This window comes from Empidonax traillii, unplaced genomic scaffold, assembly GCF_003031625.1.
Source record: "Empidonax traillii isolate 1590-97213 ecotype Southwest subspecies unplaced genomic scaffold, ASM303162v1 scaffold1684:size115527, whole genome shotgun sequence".
NCBI classification, from domain to species: domain Eukaryota; kingdom Metazoa; phylum Chordata; class Aves; order Passeriformes; family Tyrannidae; genus Empidonax; species Empidonax traillii.
The window spans coordinates 101477-115527 of NW_020956877.1; the positions used below are offsets into that span (position 1 = coordinate 101477).

The 14051-nt window shown below is 71.4% G+C and overlaps 4 protein-coding genes across 5 annotated transcripts in view; all 4 read right to left on the reverse strand.

The window, feature by feature from the left end:
* The window catches only part of APOF (apolipoprotein F), a 1583-nt gene extending 1071 nt beyond the window's left edge, over nucleotides 1-512 (reverse strand). Inside the window, exon 1 of the mRNA XM_027908359.1 lies at nucleotides 41-512. Coding sequence (XP_027764160.1) covers nucleotides 41-442 — 402 coding nt within the window. The 5' untranslated portion in view covers nucleotides 443-512. The remainder of the gene's footprint in view (nucleotides 1-40) is intronic.
* A 256-nt stretch (nucleotides 513-768) lies between these two features.
* Nucleotides 769-7843, reverse strand: TIMELESS (timeless circadian regulator). 2 transcript variants are annotated; one of them, XM_027908369.1, is made up of 29 exons: nucleotides 7811-7843; nucleotides 7138-7275; nucleotides 6914-7067; nucleotides 6709-6823; nucleotides 6572-6634; nucleotides 6385-6486; nucleotides 6136-6291; nucleotides 5929-6062; nucleotides 5760-5847; nucleotides 5412-5588; nucleotides 5119-5336; nucleotides 4915-5018; nucleotides 4664-4833; nucleotides 4459-4584; nucleotides 4230-4381; nucleotides 4056-4153; nucleotides 3849-3966; nucleotides 3568-3769; nucleotides 3310-3461; nucleotides 3144-3229; nucleotides 2935-3058; nucleotides 2761-2843; nucleotides 2542-2690; nucleotides 2289-2457; nucleotides 2142-2210; nucleotides 1956-2074; nucleotides 1612-1871; nucleotides 1370-1467; nucleotides 769-1152 (listed from the first exon to the last, which is right to left on the reverse strand). In XM_027908369.1, the coding sequence occupies exons 2-29, from the start codon at nucleotides 7232-7234 to the stop codon at nucleotides 1028-1030; spliced, it is 3708 nt and encodes a 1235-aa protein (XP_027764170.1). In that variant the 5' UTR covers nucleotides 7235-7275; nucleotides 7811-7843; the 3' UTR covers nucleotides 769-1027. The 2 variants fall into 2 exon arrangements, with proteins under 2 accessions (XP_027764170.1, XP_027764169.1); XM_027908368.1 differs by having other exon boundaries at nucleotides 769-1179.
* A 628-nt stretch (nucleotides 7844-8471) lies between these two features.
* Nucleotides 8472-10889, reverse strand: MIP (major intrinsic protein of lens fiber). The gene is made up of 4 exons (XM_027908373.1): nucleotides 9739-10889; nucleotides 9314-9478; nucleotides 9135-9215; nucleotides 8472-8758 (listed from the first exon to the last, which is right to left on the reverse strand). The coding sequence occupies exons 1-4, from the start codon at nucleotides 10096-10098 to the stop codon at nucleotides 8540-8542; spliced, it is 825 nt and encodes a 274-aa protein (XP_027764174.1). The 5' UTR covers nucleotides 10099-10889; the 3' UTR covers nucleotides 8472-8539.
* Nucleotides 10890-10930: 41 nt separating this feature from the next.
* Nucleotides 10931-12541, reverse strand: LOC114070784 (probable aquaporin TIP4-1). Its single transcript, XM_027908371.1, is given in 5 exon segments — nucleotides 10931-11308; nucleotides 11560-11640; nucleotides 11715-11894; nucleotides 11896-12234; nucleotides 12504-12541. Coding segments are annotated over 5 exon segments (825 nt in total). The 5' UTR covers nucleotides 12519-12541; the 3' UTR covers nucleotides 10931-11098.
* Between the last annotated feature and the right edge of the window lie 1510 nt (nucleotides 12542-14051).

Here is a 14051-nt window from a genome sequence, read left to right on the forward strand (position 1 = left end):
GCCGGGTGGGATCCACACAGGCTGAGCCCCCCGGCCGTGCCAGGCTGAGGAGGAGCAGGGACAGGGGCTGGGGGGCCGGGCCTTCCCGCAGCCGCGCCAGGCCCCGCAGCAGCGCCATGGCCGTGGGGGTGCCCAGCTCCCCTGCCAGCCCCAGCGCCTCGGCCTCGGCCTCGGCCGCGCAGCCGGCCCCGTTCAGCGCCAGCGCCAGCGCGGCGCGGGCCAGGGCGTGGGGTTCTGGTGGCAGCCGGGAGAAGCCGGGCAGGGCCTTGGGGCCCAGGTCCTGGCACGGGACGCCCCGTTTCTGGGTCAGGATGGGACCCGCCAGCTCCGCCAGCAGCGCCCGCAGCCGCTCACTGGCACCCGGCCCGGGGTCCGCGTCGTCACAGAGAGCGATGGTGGGGCTGAGGAAGAGGAGGGGAAGGAGGAGCAGAACCTGGGCCATGGCGGCAGATCCAGGACAGGCTGTGGAGGCGGCAGAAGGCAGAGCCCCATCAGCCCCCTGCGGCCGCAGCCCCCCGTGACCCCCCAGTGTCCCCGGCTCACCCACTCGCTGCTGTCACCGTTCCTGCCCTGGCCAGATGCCAACGTCCCTTGCCCCGCTGCAGCCACAGCCGCCCCCGCGGCCCCTTTATAGCCCCTCTTATCAGGGGGTTGCGACACGCGGGGCCCCGGTGCAGGGACAGGGACCAGGGATGGGGCACTCCCTGTGGTCAGAGCGGCTCGACCCCCCAGCTGCAGCTCCCCCCAGCCCCACTCACCAGGGAAGGCCAACAGTCACGTTTGTTTATTTGGGCCCTGTCCAGGTTTAAAAGCTTTGAAAGGAAAACAAACCCAACCAGCTGAGGAAAAAGGAATTTGGGGTAAAACGGGGAGATGAAGGCACCAAGGGAGGGGGATGGGGGAGCAGCAACTGGCTGCTTGTGCAACCCTTAAAAACTGGATCAAAACCTGCAGAAAACCCCAGAAAACCTGCAGAAACCCCAGAAAACAGCCCAGGGTCTGGGCACAGGCGGACAAGAGAAGCCCCTCAACCCTCCTCCTCATCCTCCTCTTCCTCCAGGCAGCGGACACGCTTCCGCCTCCCCCGGGGCTGTAGGTCCTCGTCCTCCTCATCCTCCTCGGAGCAGGGGGCTGCAGGAGCCAGCCCAGCACCTGTGGGTGGAGGAAGAGGGGAGGGAGCTGAGCCCCCAGCCAGAGGGTGAGGGGAGTGGGGGTACACCTCTGCCCGTCCATCGCCTCCCCAGCCCAAGGGACGGGGCAAAGGGGATGGAGACTGGACAACCACGACCCAGCAGTGCCCTGTGCCCAGCTCCTGGTGACACCCAGAGCCCCTCAGCCCCACAGGAGAGAGCGGAGGGGCTGAACCCACCTGAGCTCCCGCCATCCTCATCCTCACTGTCGAGCTTCCGGCACCTCTTGGTGCCCGACTGCGCCGGGCTGGGGACAGGGACAGGGACCAGCTCCTCGCTGCAGCCATGGGGACAGGGGTTGGCACCACTCAGCCCAGCACTGGGAGAGTGCAGGGGACCAGATCCCCTCCCCAGGCAGGGGGAGGACCCCCCAGATCAGGAGGAAAAGACCCCCAACTTGGGGAGAGGATCCTCATCTCACCTCTCTGAGTCCAATCCCAGCTCTGCCGGCAGCTGCTCTGCTGAGGGGCACAAGGAGAGCGGCTCAGGGCCGTCCCCACTGGTGGGGGCCCCACACCCCCAGCCCGGCCCCTCACCTGCACATGGGTCCTGGGGGCACTTGGGTGGCTCTGGCGGGTCCTGGGGGGACCCCGAGGGGTCGGGGCCGTGGTGGGCAATGGAGGCGGCCGCACGTCGGAGCTGCTGCGGGGTGAGGGAGGCTGGGATGCGCCAGAAGGATTCCTGGGAAGAGAGGGGGGACGCTGCAGGGCTGTGCCAGGAGCAAGGGGACAGGGATGGGCACAGGGACAGGCACAGGGAGCTCACCTGCTCGCTGGCGGGGGGCCGGAGCCCCAGCTGCCGCAGCAGGGTCTGGAAGCGCCGGCTCTCCATGGCATCCTCGTTCTCCTCCGTCAGCGGCACCAGCGGCACCGGCTGGGTCGTGCCTGTGCCGAGAGCACCGTCAGCGGGACCCTCTGACCCCACAGCCCCCCCGGACCCCCACCCACTCACCGTCCTCCTCGCGGTCCTGCGCCGCCCTCCGCAGACAGTTCTGCAGCCACCGCAGGGGCCCGGCCAGGCCTGGGGACAGCAGGAGGTGACACAGGGTCCGGCCCTGGAGCCAAGCCCAGCCAGGGGGGGTCAGAGCCCCTCACCCACCTTCCTGATGCAGATGCTGAGCCAGGCCCTGCCCAGCCCCTTCCTCGGGCGCCCAGTTCTCCTCCATGGGGCCTTCGTCCACTTCATCCTCCTCGTCCTCCTCCTCCTCGCTGTCCTCATCCTCTGCTGAGCTGTCCTGGGCTGGCACAGCCGGCATGCCGGCAACAGCCTGCGGGAACCAGCCGTGTTCGGGTGCCTGGGGTGGAGCAGCACCCACGGGGCACAGCCCAGAGCCCCGCAGCCCCCCTTCTACCTGCCCGGGGCCGTGGCCGTGGCTCTTCCTCCGGCGTTTCTTGTACAGCTCCTTGCGCTCCGACACCAGCCCCAGCCCCAGCAGCTTCTCCACCACCCGTGCCCGCGACCGCCGCGCCGTCAGGTGCTTCATGATGTTCCCCAGGACATCTGCGGGGCAGGGGGTCAGGGTGGGGGGCTACAGGGGGGCCACCCCCCCATTTACCCCAGCCCCGCTCACCATCCGAGCCCCGGAATTCCTCAAAGAGCCGCGTCAGCTCCTCCTCCTGGTCCTGCGTCCACAGCACGATGCGGGTGCCCTTCCTGGGGGAACTCGAGGCTGTGGGTGCCTGCTCCAGGGTGAGGTGGGTCCCTGCCCCAGCCCGGGGGTCCCCCGTGGGGTTACCTTACCCACCTCTCCCGCGGGAAGTCCCTGGCACTGCTGGCCAGCCCCATCCGCACCAGCTGCTTCACCACCTGCTTGCGCGTCCGCCCGGGGGGCGGGAGATGGGCCAGGATGGCAGCGATCACGTCCTCGCCTGCGGGAGCAGAAGGTGCAGGGACAGAGTCCCCGCTGCCCCCCAGGGGTCCCCACTGCCCCCCTACCCCTGGGTCCTCCAGTACCTTCCACCTCCTTGTACTTCCAGTAGAGCTCCCGCAGCTCCTGCTCTTCCTGGGGGGTCCAGGGGTGGACCCGGCTCCTGGGAGCCCTGGGCCGGGGCAAAGGGGAAGTGAGGGGAGATGGGGGGGCACAGGGGGAGGTTACAGCCCCCTGCCCAACCCCACTCACCCCTCTCCCTCCTGCAGGGAGCTGTAGCCCCTGGTCATCTCGTAGACGGTCGTCGGGTTCTTCCAGAAGAGCAGCTCCACAAAGGCCTTTTTGTTGGTGGCCGCCAGCGCAAAGAACTTGCCCAGGATGAACTTGGCCAAGGTCACCAGCTCCTGGGGAGGGCAGGAGGGACAGTGGGACTGGGGGACGTGGGGACAGAGCAGGGCTGGGGACACGGGGACAGACCCCTCCCCGGGGGGCTCGGGGGGTCCCCCTGACCTGGTGAGCGCCGGCCGCAGGGTCGCTGAGCAGGCGGTGGAAGAGGGCGAAGAGGGAGAGCTGGAAGAGCAGGGGCTCCATGTGCAGGTCGCGGGCCAGGCGGTGCAGCAGCCGCGCGGCGCAGTGGTTGGTGCGGGGGCTGTTCCGCGCGTACCCCCGGAGCAGCAGCACCAGCGCCCGCACCACGGGGGCACAGGCGAACCTGCCACGGCCCCCCGTGAGTGTGGCTGCCCCAGAGCGGGACCCCCCCACACCCCCAGGGGCCACCCAGCCCTTCTCACCGCTTCAGGTAGTCGAGGAAGTTGAATTCCTTCTCTGACACTTGCACGGTCTCCTCCTCCTCTTCCTCATCCTCCTCTTCCTCGTCCTCCGGCTCCTCGGGCTCAGGGGGTGTGTGCCCTGCGGTGAGACGTGCTGAGGGTCTCCAAAGGTCTCCCTCTTCTGGCCCAGAGCTCTCCCCCTCCCCGGTGTCAGAGCCAGGGACTCACGGGGCAGGGGAGCCACGAGGATCTCCCGCAGCAGCCGGGTCTCCTCAGAGGGCCCTGCATCAGCAGCTCCGAACACGTCCCCTTCGGGCCAGACGTCCCTGGGGGGGACAGGGGGACAGGTTGGCACCGTGTCCCAGCACCCCGGACACGGGATGGGAATTGCGGTGCCGGTACCTGGCAGAGCGGAGCAGCCTCAGGGCCTGGGGCACCTGGGAACGCCACAGGCACTCCTGGATCCGCAGCAGAGCCTCTGCGCGCTGCTCCTCCACCGGCGTCTCCGAGGCGGCGTCGAAGGGCACCACGTCCTCGGGGAGGGGCACCTCGCCCTGCGGTGGAACACCGTCACCCCACGCTCCACCAAGACCCCCAGAGCCCCCCACAGGGCTGGACCCTTCCCTGGTACCTCCAGGCAGGCCTGGAGCTGCGGGGCCAATCCTGCCCACAGCTCCTCCAGCTCTGCGGTGCTGGGTGGCGGCGGGGTGAGGGCTGCGGGCGCCCGCGGCTTCTTCTTCCTGCGGACGCGTTTGCTCTGGGGGGGGACAAGGACGGGCTCAGGAGGGGCTGCCCGACCCCCCGGGGTCCCCCTCGGCGGGGCAGCCGTGCCCCACCTGCACCACGAGGCTGGCGCGGCCGCGGCAGAAGCGCTCCAGCATGCGCAGGAACAGGTGGGCCGTCTCCACCAGGTCCCGCAGGAAGCTGCGAGGCTGCTTGGTCTCATCGAACTTGCGGAAGAGCGTCAGGAAGAGCTCCCGGTATTCCATCAGGTAGAAGATGTTGCCTGGGGAGGAGGGGGGGGTTGGGTGGGGGGTGGGGGTCAGACACCCCACCCCGGGACGGGCGGAGGGACAGAGGGACTCACTCTTGATGACCTGGCTGCTGTCCCGCACCGCCTGCTCAGGGGACCGGTCCATCTCCTGCACCGTCCGCAGCAGCTCCTGGTACGCCTTCAGGGCCAAGTGCATCCTGGGGACGGCAGGGTGGTGACTCTGGGTGCCCGGGGGAGTCCCAGACACCAAGGGTGACCCCAGGTGCCCGGGGAGTCCCAGACACCCGAGGTGCTCACCTGCGGACCCAGGTTGTTGCCTCCTTCTTGTCCATCAGGGCCATCTCGTAGTACTTGGTGAGGTTCTGCTCGATGAAGTGGAAGGCACGGACACTCACCGTCTCCGACACCAGCTCCGGGCGGAAACCGCGGCGCCGGTTGAAGGCCATGAAGAAGGCGGTGGCCCACAGGTAATAGGTCTCATCGTGCTGCTGAGCCTTCTCCCTCACCAGCTGGTCCTGGGGGTGGCAGGGGGGTGGTCAGAGGGGGTCCTACAGCCCAGGAAGGGGGTCCCGGACCCCAGAGCTGCTCACCTTGACCAGCAGCATCAGGCGGTTGTAGCAGCCCTCCAGGAAGTCCTGGCAGAAGTGGCGCAGGAAGAGCCGGACGTTGCGGGCGGAGCGCCGGGAGAGCTCGGATTCGGGGGCTGCCTGGCGCCGCCGGGGCACCCGCCGGGGCTCCTTGCCCAGGTCGTGGCTGTAGCTCTTCAGCTGCGGGGGACACACCCCAGTGGCACCATCCCTGTGCCCCCTCCAATGCCTCTGGCCCCAGGACCCCCACCATATCCCTGTCCCTGTGCCCCCCGCCACGTCCCCATCCCGGTGCCCTCTGCCACATCCCAGGCCCCGTGCCCCCTGCCACGTCCCCGTCCCTGTGCTCACGTTGTGCAGCCCTTTGTGGAAGACGACGTCCCGCTCCCCGATCGACTTCAGGCCCTGCAGGACGTAGGAGCCGCCGAAACGGGAGTGCCTGGGCAGGGGGACAGGGGGCTGAGCGGTGCCGGCCCTGCCATGGGGTCCCAGCCCTGCCACGGGGGTCCCCCCTCCTCACCTGGACGGGCGCTGCAGTGCCCGGGCCCTCTTCTCCGCCAGCTCCCGCTGCCGCAGGGTCTCCAGCTCCCGCGTGTCCTCCCCGTGCTCGGCGCCCGCCGGCCCCTGTCCCAGCGCCGCCAGCTCCTCGGGGTTCTGCCGGCAGCTCCGTCAGCTTTGCGGGGTCCCCGGGGGGGCTCCCCGCCCCTCCGGCCCTGCCCCAGCTCACCTGGTCACGGAACATGAGGGAGATGATCTCCAGGACGTGCAGGGCCCATTGCTGCTCCACCTGGGCGCTGGCCAGGAACTTGAGCAGGTCGTCCATGCCGCTGATGTGCAGCGCCCACAGCACCCGGTCGTGCACGCTGGCGTCCCCGTCCACGCCCTGGGGGCACGGTGGGTGGGCAGTCGGGGTCTCCACAGAGCCGTGGCGGCCCCAAACTCGCAGGGGAAGCGGGGAAGGGCCCCATCCCGGTACCTGCTCCTCCGGGGGGTCCGGGGGGACGTGAAGCACATTGCGCACCAGCAGCAGGATCCTCTCGATCAGCAGCATGTCCTCCTCCTGCCGCTGCTCCCAGTCCTGGGGGCGTGGAGCCGTCAGAGCCCCCGCAGCCCCCACAGGGTCCCCCAGCAGGGACAGACCCCGCAGCCCCCCAGGGACTCACCAGCTGCAGGAGGTCGTAGAGCTTCTCACTGAGCACCAGGAAAACCTTCTCGTTGGCGAAAGCCTGAACACACCCCACGTGAGCGAGGGGGCTGTGGGCAGAGACCCCACCCAGGGCCCTGCCCCGAGCAGACTCACCTCCTTGTAGGCTTGCAGGTAGGACAACACCTGGAGGAAGTGGTGCCGGGAGGCGGCATCCGCGGGCACCTTCCCGAAGCAGAGCAGGGCTGGCTGCGTCAGGTTCACCATCAGCCTGAGAGCGGATGGAGGGGCGTGAGGGACCCCCGCTCTGCAAGGAGCCCCCGCAGGGCCCCCCCAGGTCCCCAGACCTGTCCCTCGGTACCTGACAACGGCATCGAAGAGCACCTTGTCCTGCGGGTACTGCACCAGGATGGGCAGGAGGTCGTTCTGCAGGATCTGGGCTGCCCCCAGCTGCTGCCGCACGTCCCGGGTCTCGTCCTCATGGCGCAGGTACCGGATCAGGTCCTTGACGCTCTCTGGGGGGACACGGGGTCGTGAGTCTCCGCCTCCCCCGGCCTCACCGCCCCCGCCCCGGCGCCCACCTACCCAGGCAGTCGGGCTCCCGGTGGTAGACGTCACCCTCCAGGTAGCCCAGGGCGCTGCAGGTGGCCAGGAGTTCGCAGTTCATCATGTACCAGTCCATGCAGCGCGGGGCTGCTCACCGATACCGGCACCGGGGGCCGCCTGCGGGGCACCGTCAGCACCGCCGTGTACCCTCGGTCTGGGGTCCTCCGGGACCCCCTGCCCGTCCCGGGCTCCCGCGATACCGCCCCGCCTGTCGCTTCCAGTCCCCCTCCATATCAGAGCACCCCGCTTTTCCCCGTCCACCCCGATCCCGGTGGCGGATCCCCGATCCCGGAGCATCCCCCAGTCCCAGTCCCCTCCAATACCGGCGAACCTCCCAGTCCCGACCCCGCCCTATGCCGGCCCACCCCACAGCCCCGGTCCGCCCCGACCCCGGAGCACCCCCCGCTCCCGGTCGTCGATGAACCCCACCCCGCGATCCCGGAGCACCTTCCAGGCCCCGGTACCCTCCTCGATCCCGGAGCACCCCCCGAACCCGCACTGCCCCAGTCCGGTCCGGGTTGCTCCCGGTCCACCGCGAATCCTGATCACCCCGCAGCCCCCGGCACCCCCCCGATCCCGATGCCCGCCCCGATCCCGATGCCCGCCCCGATCCCGGTGTCCCCCCATCCCGGTGTCCCCCGTCCCCGCTCACCGCCGCCCCGTCCCCGTGGCTCCCGCGGTCCCGGTGCGGGGGCGGCGTTATACAACTGTCCCAGTTCCCGCGGAACGAGACCCCGCCCCGCGCGCACCCTTCAAGCGGCAACCCTCACCTGTAATCCCTGTGGGCCCTCTCACACCCCTCCCCAACTCCCCCATCCCCCCGCCCACCACAGGTGTGGACCACCGGAGCGACGCCGCGCCGTGCCCCGCCGCCCCCTCCCCTCGATCCCCGCCCCGCGGCGCTGGAGCGGGGGGGGACACACAATTCTCTCTGCTGGGACGGGGTGGGTGGAGACGTTGCCCTTTTAAGAGCGGCGCTGGCGGGGCGTGGTCCCGCCGCGTGCGCGGGAACGGGCGGCACCTCCCGCCACCTCCGCGCGGTGCCCGGGGGGGCTCCGGTGCGTGTCCCCCCCCCCCTCCGGTCCCTCCCGGACCCCGGCGCCGGGCACGGCCGCGAGCGGTTACCAAAATAAAAGAGCAGGTTTAATTCACCGAACACAGAAGTCCCGCCGCGGCGGGGCGGGGCGGCCCCGGCCCGGTACGGGCGGCCCCGGGCAGCCCGGTGCCCGGTTGCCGGTAGCCCGGTGCCCGGTTGCCGGCAGCGGGGGCTCCGCCGCCCGCCCGCCCGCCGCGCCGCACACACACGCACCACACGCACCGCGGCGGCCCCGTCACAGCAAAGCAGCGGCGGGCGCGGGGCCGCGCCCCGGGACGGGCCCCGTTACAGCCCCTGCGTCTTCAGCTCCAGCGGCTCCGCCGGCGGCTCGGGCGGCGGCTCGGCGGCGGCGGCGGCGGTGACGGCGGCGGTGACGGCGGCGGCGGGCGGCTCTCCCTTGAGGGCGGCCAGGCGCTCGGCCAGGCTGCGCGGCCGCGGGCACAGCGCGAACTCGTACAGCACCGCGCCCAGCGCCGCGCCCAGCAGCGGGCCAGCCCAGTACACCTGCGGGGGGGCGGCGTGGGCACCGGCACCGGGGGGTCCCGGCCCCAGAGCCCCCCGAGCCACGGCACCCTCCCCGCCGACCCCCGGGGCCGCGGGCACCCGGTGAGCCGGGGAGGAGACGGCGTGCTCGCCCCCGGGATATCGGGGAGGGGGCAGGACCTGCCTCCTGGTGAGCAGCGAGCGGCCGCATCCCCGCCAGGATATCGGGGGGTCAACAGCTCTGGGGGTCCACCAGCACCCCGGGGCGCTGATGTCACCGCGGTGACACCGGCAGCCGCCCGGCGGGGACACGGCGGCTGGGACAGGGCAGGGACAAGCAGGGAGGGACTGGGGGGGCCCGGGGCAGGTCTGGGGGTCCCCGTCCCCCCCCACTTACCCAGTGGTTGGCGAAGTTGCGGGTGATGACGGCGGGGGCGAAGGAGCGAGCGGGGTTCATGCCGGCGCCCGTGTAGTGGATCTGTGGGAGGACGGGGTGATGGGGGGCTGGACAGCAGCCCCCCAGGTCCCACTCAGCCCCCAGGGTCCCGGCAGGGGGGTCCCCGTGGACGCCCTTACCCCGAAGAGGTGGCCGAGGGCGAGGGAGAAGCCGACGGGCACGGCAGCCATGCTTGGGCGCCCATCGTGACGGTCATCGAAGCTGGCGAGGACGCAGAGGACGAACTGGGCTGTCAGGAGCACCTCCACCACCGTGCCCTGGCCTGGACCCACGCCAGGGTGAAGCTGCACGGGGAGGGGGGGCTAAGCATCATGCAGAGATGGTCCCCCGTTCCCCCCAGCATCCCAAACCCCTCCTCGTTACCCCTCCACAACCCCCAACCCCGCTGAACCCCAAATCCCTCCTGGCCCCAAACCTCTCCCAGACACCCAGCCCCCACTACTGTCCCCTCAAACACCCCCGAACCCCTCAACCCCACTCCCCCTCCCTGCCCCACAGTCCCCAGCCCCGCAGACCCCCCCAGCCCCCCGGTGCCCCCGCTCACCGCGCTGAGGCCGAGGGTGCCGCGGACGGGACCCGGGGTCACCCCGTAGAGCACCCCAGCCCCAGCCAGCGCGCCCAGCACCTGGGCCAGCAGGTAGCCCACGGCACGGGGCAGGGAGAGCTGCGAGACCATCAGGAAGGCCAGCGTGATGGCCGGGTTGACGTGGCCGCCGCTGACGTGGCCCAGCGCCTGCACCACGGTGGCCTGGGCCAGCCCGAAGGCCAGGGCAGACCCCACGACGCTGGGGGGGCCCGGGGCCCAGCGCAGGGAGGCCCCCAGCCCCATCAGGGCATAGAGGAGGCTGCCCAGGAACTCGGCCAGGATGGCCCTCCAGAAGGAGGACGAGCGCAGCTCCCGCATGGCCTGGCCCCGCTGCCCTCCACGGCCCCGCTCCCCTCCCCGGGGGCCGCCCGTGCCCACCTTTATAAGGGCCCCCCCGGGCCGGCCCCAGGGGTGGGATCCCACCTCTGCCACCCCCCCTTAACCGCTTCGCTGCCCGGGGTGCGGGCGGGTGACACACAGCAAGGAACCCCCCCCGAGCCCCCCTGGGACAGCCCTGCACCCCCTGATAGCGGGGACCCCCCCAGAGCTGTGCCCCCCCATCCCTGGGGTTGCCTGGCGTGGAGGGGGGCTGTGACCCACAGGTGCCCTCCGTGTGGTTTGGGGGACTCCCATGCTCGGGGCAGCTCTGAGGCACCTCCAACCCCCCTCCTGTGCTTTGGGGACACTTTGGGGCAACCCCATCGGGAGCCTCCCCTACCCAAAGGGGGTTCCCGGGTGGCTCCCCCCGGTTCAGCCCCACTGGGGGCTGCGGGGGCCGCCCCCCCCGCTGCTGTTGTCTGCGGGAGGGTTTATTCAGCCCGGCTTAGCGGGCGCTGAGTCCCCGGCCGGGGGGATTAGGGCTCGGCCCGGCCATTGGCGCCCGCCGGAATCTGCCGGGGCTGCAGAGGCCACCACAAAGGGCTTTGCTGTGCTCAGCGCCCCGGCACGGGACGGGCCAACGGGGGGTCCCGGCCCCCACCCTCACCGGGGGGCCGCTGGGAGGGGGCACCCACCCACCAGCAGCCCCAGCGTCGTCGCGGCACCCTCGTGGTCCGAGGGCGGGGGTCGGGACCCCCTGCCCATCACAGCATCACTCCGGGCCCACCTGCGACCCCCAAGCACCTTTAATCCCCCCGGGAGGCAGAGGGGGCAGTAAAAGGTTGAGGGGGGGCTGGAGCCATCGTGCAGGGACCCCCCATCCCACCAGGGGGGACACCGTGCCCTGGCTGCCCCCCACGGAAGGCTCTGGGGGCTGTGGGGAGATGGCGTTGGGGTGTCGAGGATCGGTGGGGTGGATCGGAGAGGGGGTCCAGGGGGCTCACGCCGTGCCCTGATCCCGCTCAGCCTGGGGGGCCGGGGGGCCACGGGCAGAGGGTGAGGAAGGGGATGGGCTGGGGGTCTCCACCAGTGCCACGTCCCGGCAGGCGAGGCAGGCACCCAACTTCTCCCGGGAGGCTCCGGGGGCCAGGAGGAACTCGTAGGAGAGCCCGGCCAGCACCGCGCCCAGCACCGGCCCCAACCAGTACACCTGGGGGGGGCACGGAGTGTTGGGGGGTCCCAGGGACTGGGGGGACACAGGGGAGAGGGGCTGCTCAGGGGATGGGGGGACCAGGGAGCCACACCAGTGATGGGGACTGAGATGAGGTTGACCCATCCCTGGGAGACCCACCCAAGGGAAGGGAAGACCTGGGAACCCCATCCTGGGGTCCCACTCTGCATTTGGGGGACCCACCCCCACCCCGGGGCCTCTGAGATGACCCAGGGGCGCCCCCAACTCACCCAGTGGTGGTCCCAGACCCCGGTGACGACAGCTGGCCCCAGCGCGCGCGCGGGGTTCATGCTGCCCCCCGAGAACGGCCCCTGTGGGGCAGACGGTCAGGGGCTGGCGGGGTGGGGACCCCTATGAGTGGGGGGACACTCTGGGGGGTCCTTACCGCGGCCAGGGCACCGGCGGCCACGGCGCTGCCCAGGGCCAGCCCGGCCTGCGGAGCCGCGAGCTCCGCCGTGGCGAAGGCGGCCAGCGCCAGCTGGAAGGTGGCGAAGGTCTCCCAGGCCAGCGCCGTCCCTGCCGTCCCCACCTGCGGGAGGGACACCTGTCCACCCATCCCGAGTGCCCAGGGAGGGCGCGGGGCTGGGGACACTCACCCCGGTGAGCGGGCCGGTGCCGGCCGGCAGCGCCGCGGCGGCGAGCGAAGCCCCCGCGCACTGGGCCAGGACCGCCAGGGCCCCGCGCAGGGCACCGAGCTTGCGGGTGCACAGCAGGGCCAGTGTGAGCGCGGGGTTGGCCTGCGGCCCCCCGAGGGTGCAGACCAGCCCCCCGGCCGCCAGTCCCCCCGCCAGCGCCGGCGCCAGGGGGCCGGGGCCCGCCGAGGCCCCCAGCACCACCCCCACGAAGATGAGGGTCCCCACGGCCTCCGCCAGCACCCCCCGCCAGAGGCGGCCGCTGCGCAGCTCCTGGGGGGACAGGGGGGCCGGGGTCACCGCCGGGACCGGGGCACGTGGTGACAGGGGGCTTTGGGCACGGGGGGGCCTCGGGGTGGGGTCCTCCAGGGGCCATGTACCGTGGGGAGGGGGTACCCCAGGGAGGGGTCCCTTGGGGAGGGGGACAGGGGACCGTGGGCGTGGGCCCCTCAGCACCCGGGCACTGCAGCGATGGAGCACCCTGGCAATGGGGGGCACCGGGCCAGGCTCTGGGGGGACGGGGGCTGTTGGCAGGGCCTTACCTCCCTGATGGCCATGGCACAGCTGTGGGCACCTCCACCCCTGGGGGGCTGAGGGGCTGAGGCTGGACAGAACCCCAGGGGGGCTGCAGGGTCCTTGGCTCGGGTTCAGAGCATCCCTGGGTGCCATGGCAACGCCTCCCCCCCCTTTGGGGTATTGCCAGGACGACCGGAGATGAAAGGCCGGGATGAAAGGCTGGGGGGCGGGGGGTGAGGGAAGGGGGGTCACACACCTGCGATGGGAACGGGAACGGGGCTGCCCCTGGGGGGACACTGGGGGGGCTCACACAGATGGGACAAGAGGGGGCAGAGGGTCTGTGGGATGCTGTGGGGGTGGCACACCTGGGACAGGCACAGGGACAGGGCTGTCCCTGCCAAGCGGGTCCCTGGGGGGGCAGCAGGAGGGTTCGGGGGAGCCCCCGTGCCCCCCCCCCGGGCCGTGGCTCTGCCAGCTCAGCACCGGCCCCGCACGTGGGGTGAGTCAGCGGGCGAAGGGCCTGGATCAGCACGGGGGGGGGCGGTGTGGGGGGTGCTGAGCCCGGCAAAGCCAGAACAATCCACGGCCACAAAGGGCCAGGACAGCGCGGGGACAGCGGGGGGACACGGGGGCAACGTGCAGGAAGGACACACGCGGGGGACACTGGGGGGACATGGGCCCTCTGGCGGGTGGGGGCCACCGTGGTCCCCCAGACCCTCTCCCAGGCCGGGCACAGCTGCGTTGGGAGCCCCTGTTGTGCCCTCCAAAGGCCTGTAGGACCCCCCATCCTGTCCCCACCCAGGCTAGGGAGTCCCCTGTCCTCTGCTCAGACCCCAAAGCCCTGTGAGACTCTCCGTCCTGCCCCTCACATTCCAGGGATGCTGTGTCACCCCACAGAGCTTTGAGGACGCCCAAGATTCCCCATCCTGCCTCACAGACACCCCCCCCAGGATGTCCCAGTCCTGCCCTACAGATGCCCAGGTGCTAGCAGATAGCCCCAAGGTGCCCCACAGACCCCCGAGACACCCCTGTCCTGCTCTGCAGACCCCTCAAGAGCCCCAGGTGCCCCCACATCCTGTCCCACAGGTAACCCAGAGTCCGCCCTCCTGCCCCAGAGTCCTCCAAGTGCCCCAGGACACCCCAAGCCCGCCCTGTAGACCTTCCCAGGTGTCCTACACTGACCCACAGACCCCTGGGTGACCCCAGGACCCCCCATCCTGCCCCCACCACCCTCTCCAGACTCCAAGATGGCGGCGCCCTGCGCGGCCTCAGCCGGAGTCACGTGGCGGAGGGAAGGGTGGTGCCAAAAATGGCGCCGGGGAGTGGAACCACGTGACCGCCGCCTCCAAAATGGCTGCGCCCACCATTCGGGGTAATGGCGGCGGTGGGCGGGGCTTCCCTTAAAGGGGCCGCTTGGTACCCGGTGGGGGGAGAGGACGGGGTGGGGGGACTGAGACCCCTCAGAGGGGCAATCTGTGACAACCCCCCGAGCTGGGGGTTGGGGCTGGGCGTGTGTGCAGCCCCCCCCCCACTCCCGGGGTTGGGTGGGAAAAAGGGGGGGGGGGGGGGGGGGG

What these genes read in the sequence shown, in the direction of transcription:
- TIMELESS (XM_027908368.1), bottom strand. Translation starts at nt 7,234, where the DNA reads ATGGACTGGTACATGATGAACTGCGAACTCCTGGCCACCTGCAGCGCC. An exon ending in CTGCGGCCGGCGCTCACCAG is followed by an intron (nt 3,462 to 3,567) that starts GTCAGGGGGACC and finishes TGCCCTCCCCAG; the next exon opens with GAGCTGGTGACCTTGGCCAA. An exon ending in ACGGCCACGGCCCCGGGCAG is followed by an intron (nt 2,458 to 2,541) that starts GTAGAAGGGGGG and finishes TGGTTCCCGCAG; the next exon opens with GCTGTTGCCGGCATGCCGGC.
- MIP (XM_027908373.1), bottom strand. Translation starts at nt 10,098, where the DNA reads ATGCGGGAGCTGCGCTCGTCCTCCTTCTGGAGGGCCATCCTGGCCGAG. An exon ending in GCACCCTCGGCCTCAGCGCG is followed by an intron (nt 9,479 to 9,738) that starts GTGAGCGGGGGC and finishes CTCCCCGTGCAG; the next exon opens with CTTCACCCTGGCGTGGGTCC. An exon ending in GCAACTTCGCCAACCACTGG is followed by an intron (nt 8,759 to 9,134) that starts GTAAGTGGGGGG and finishes GCCCCCCCGCAG; the next exon opens with GTGTACTGGGCTGGCCCGCT.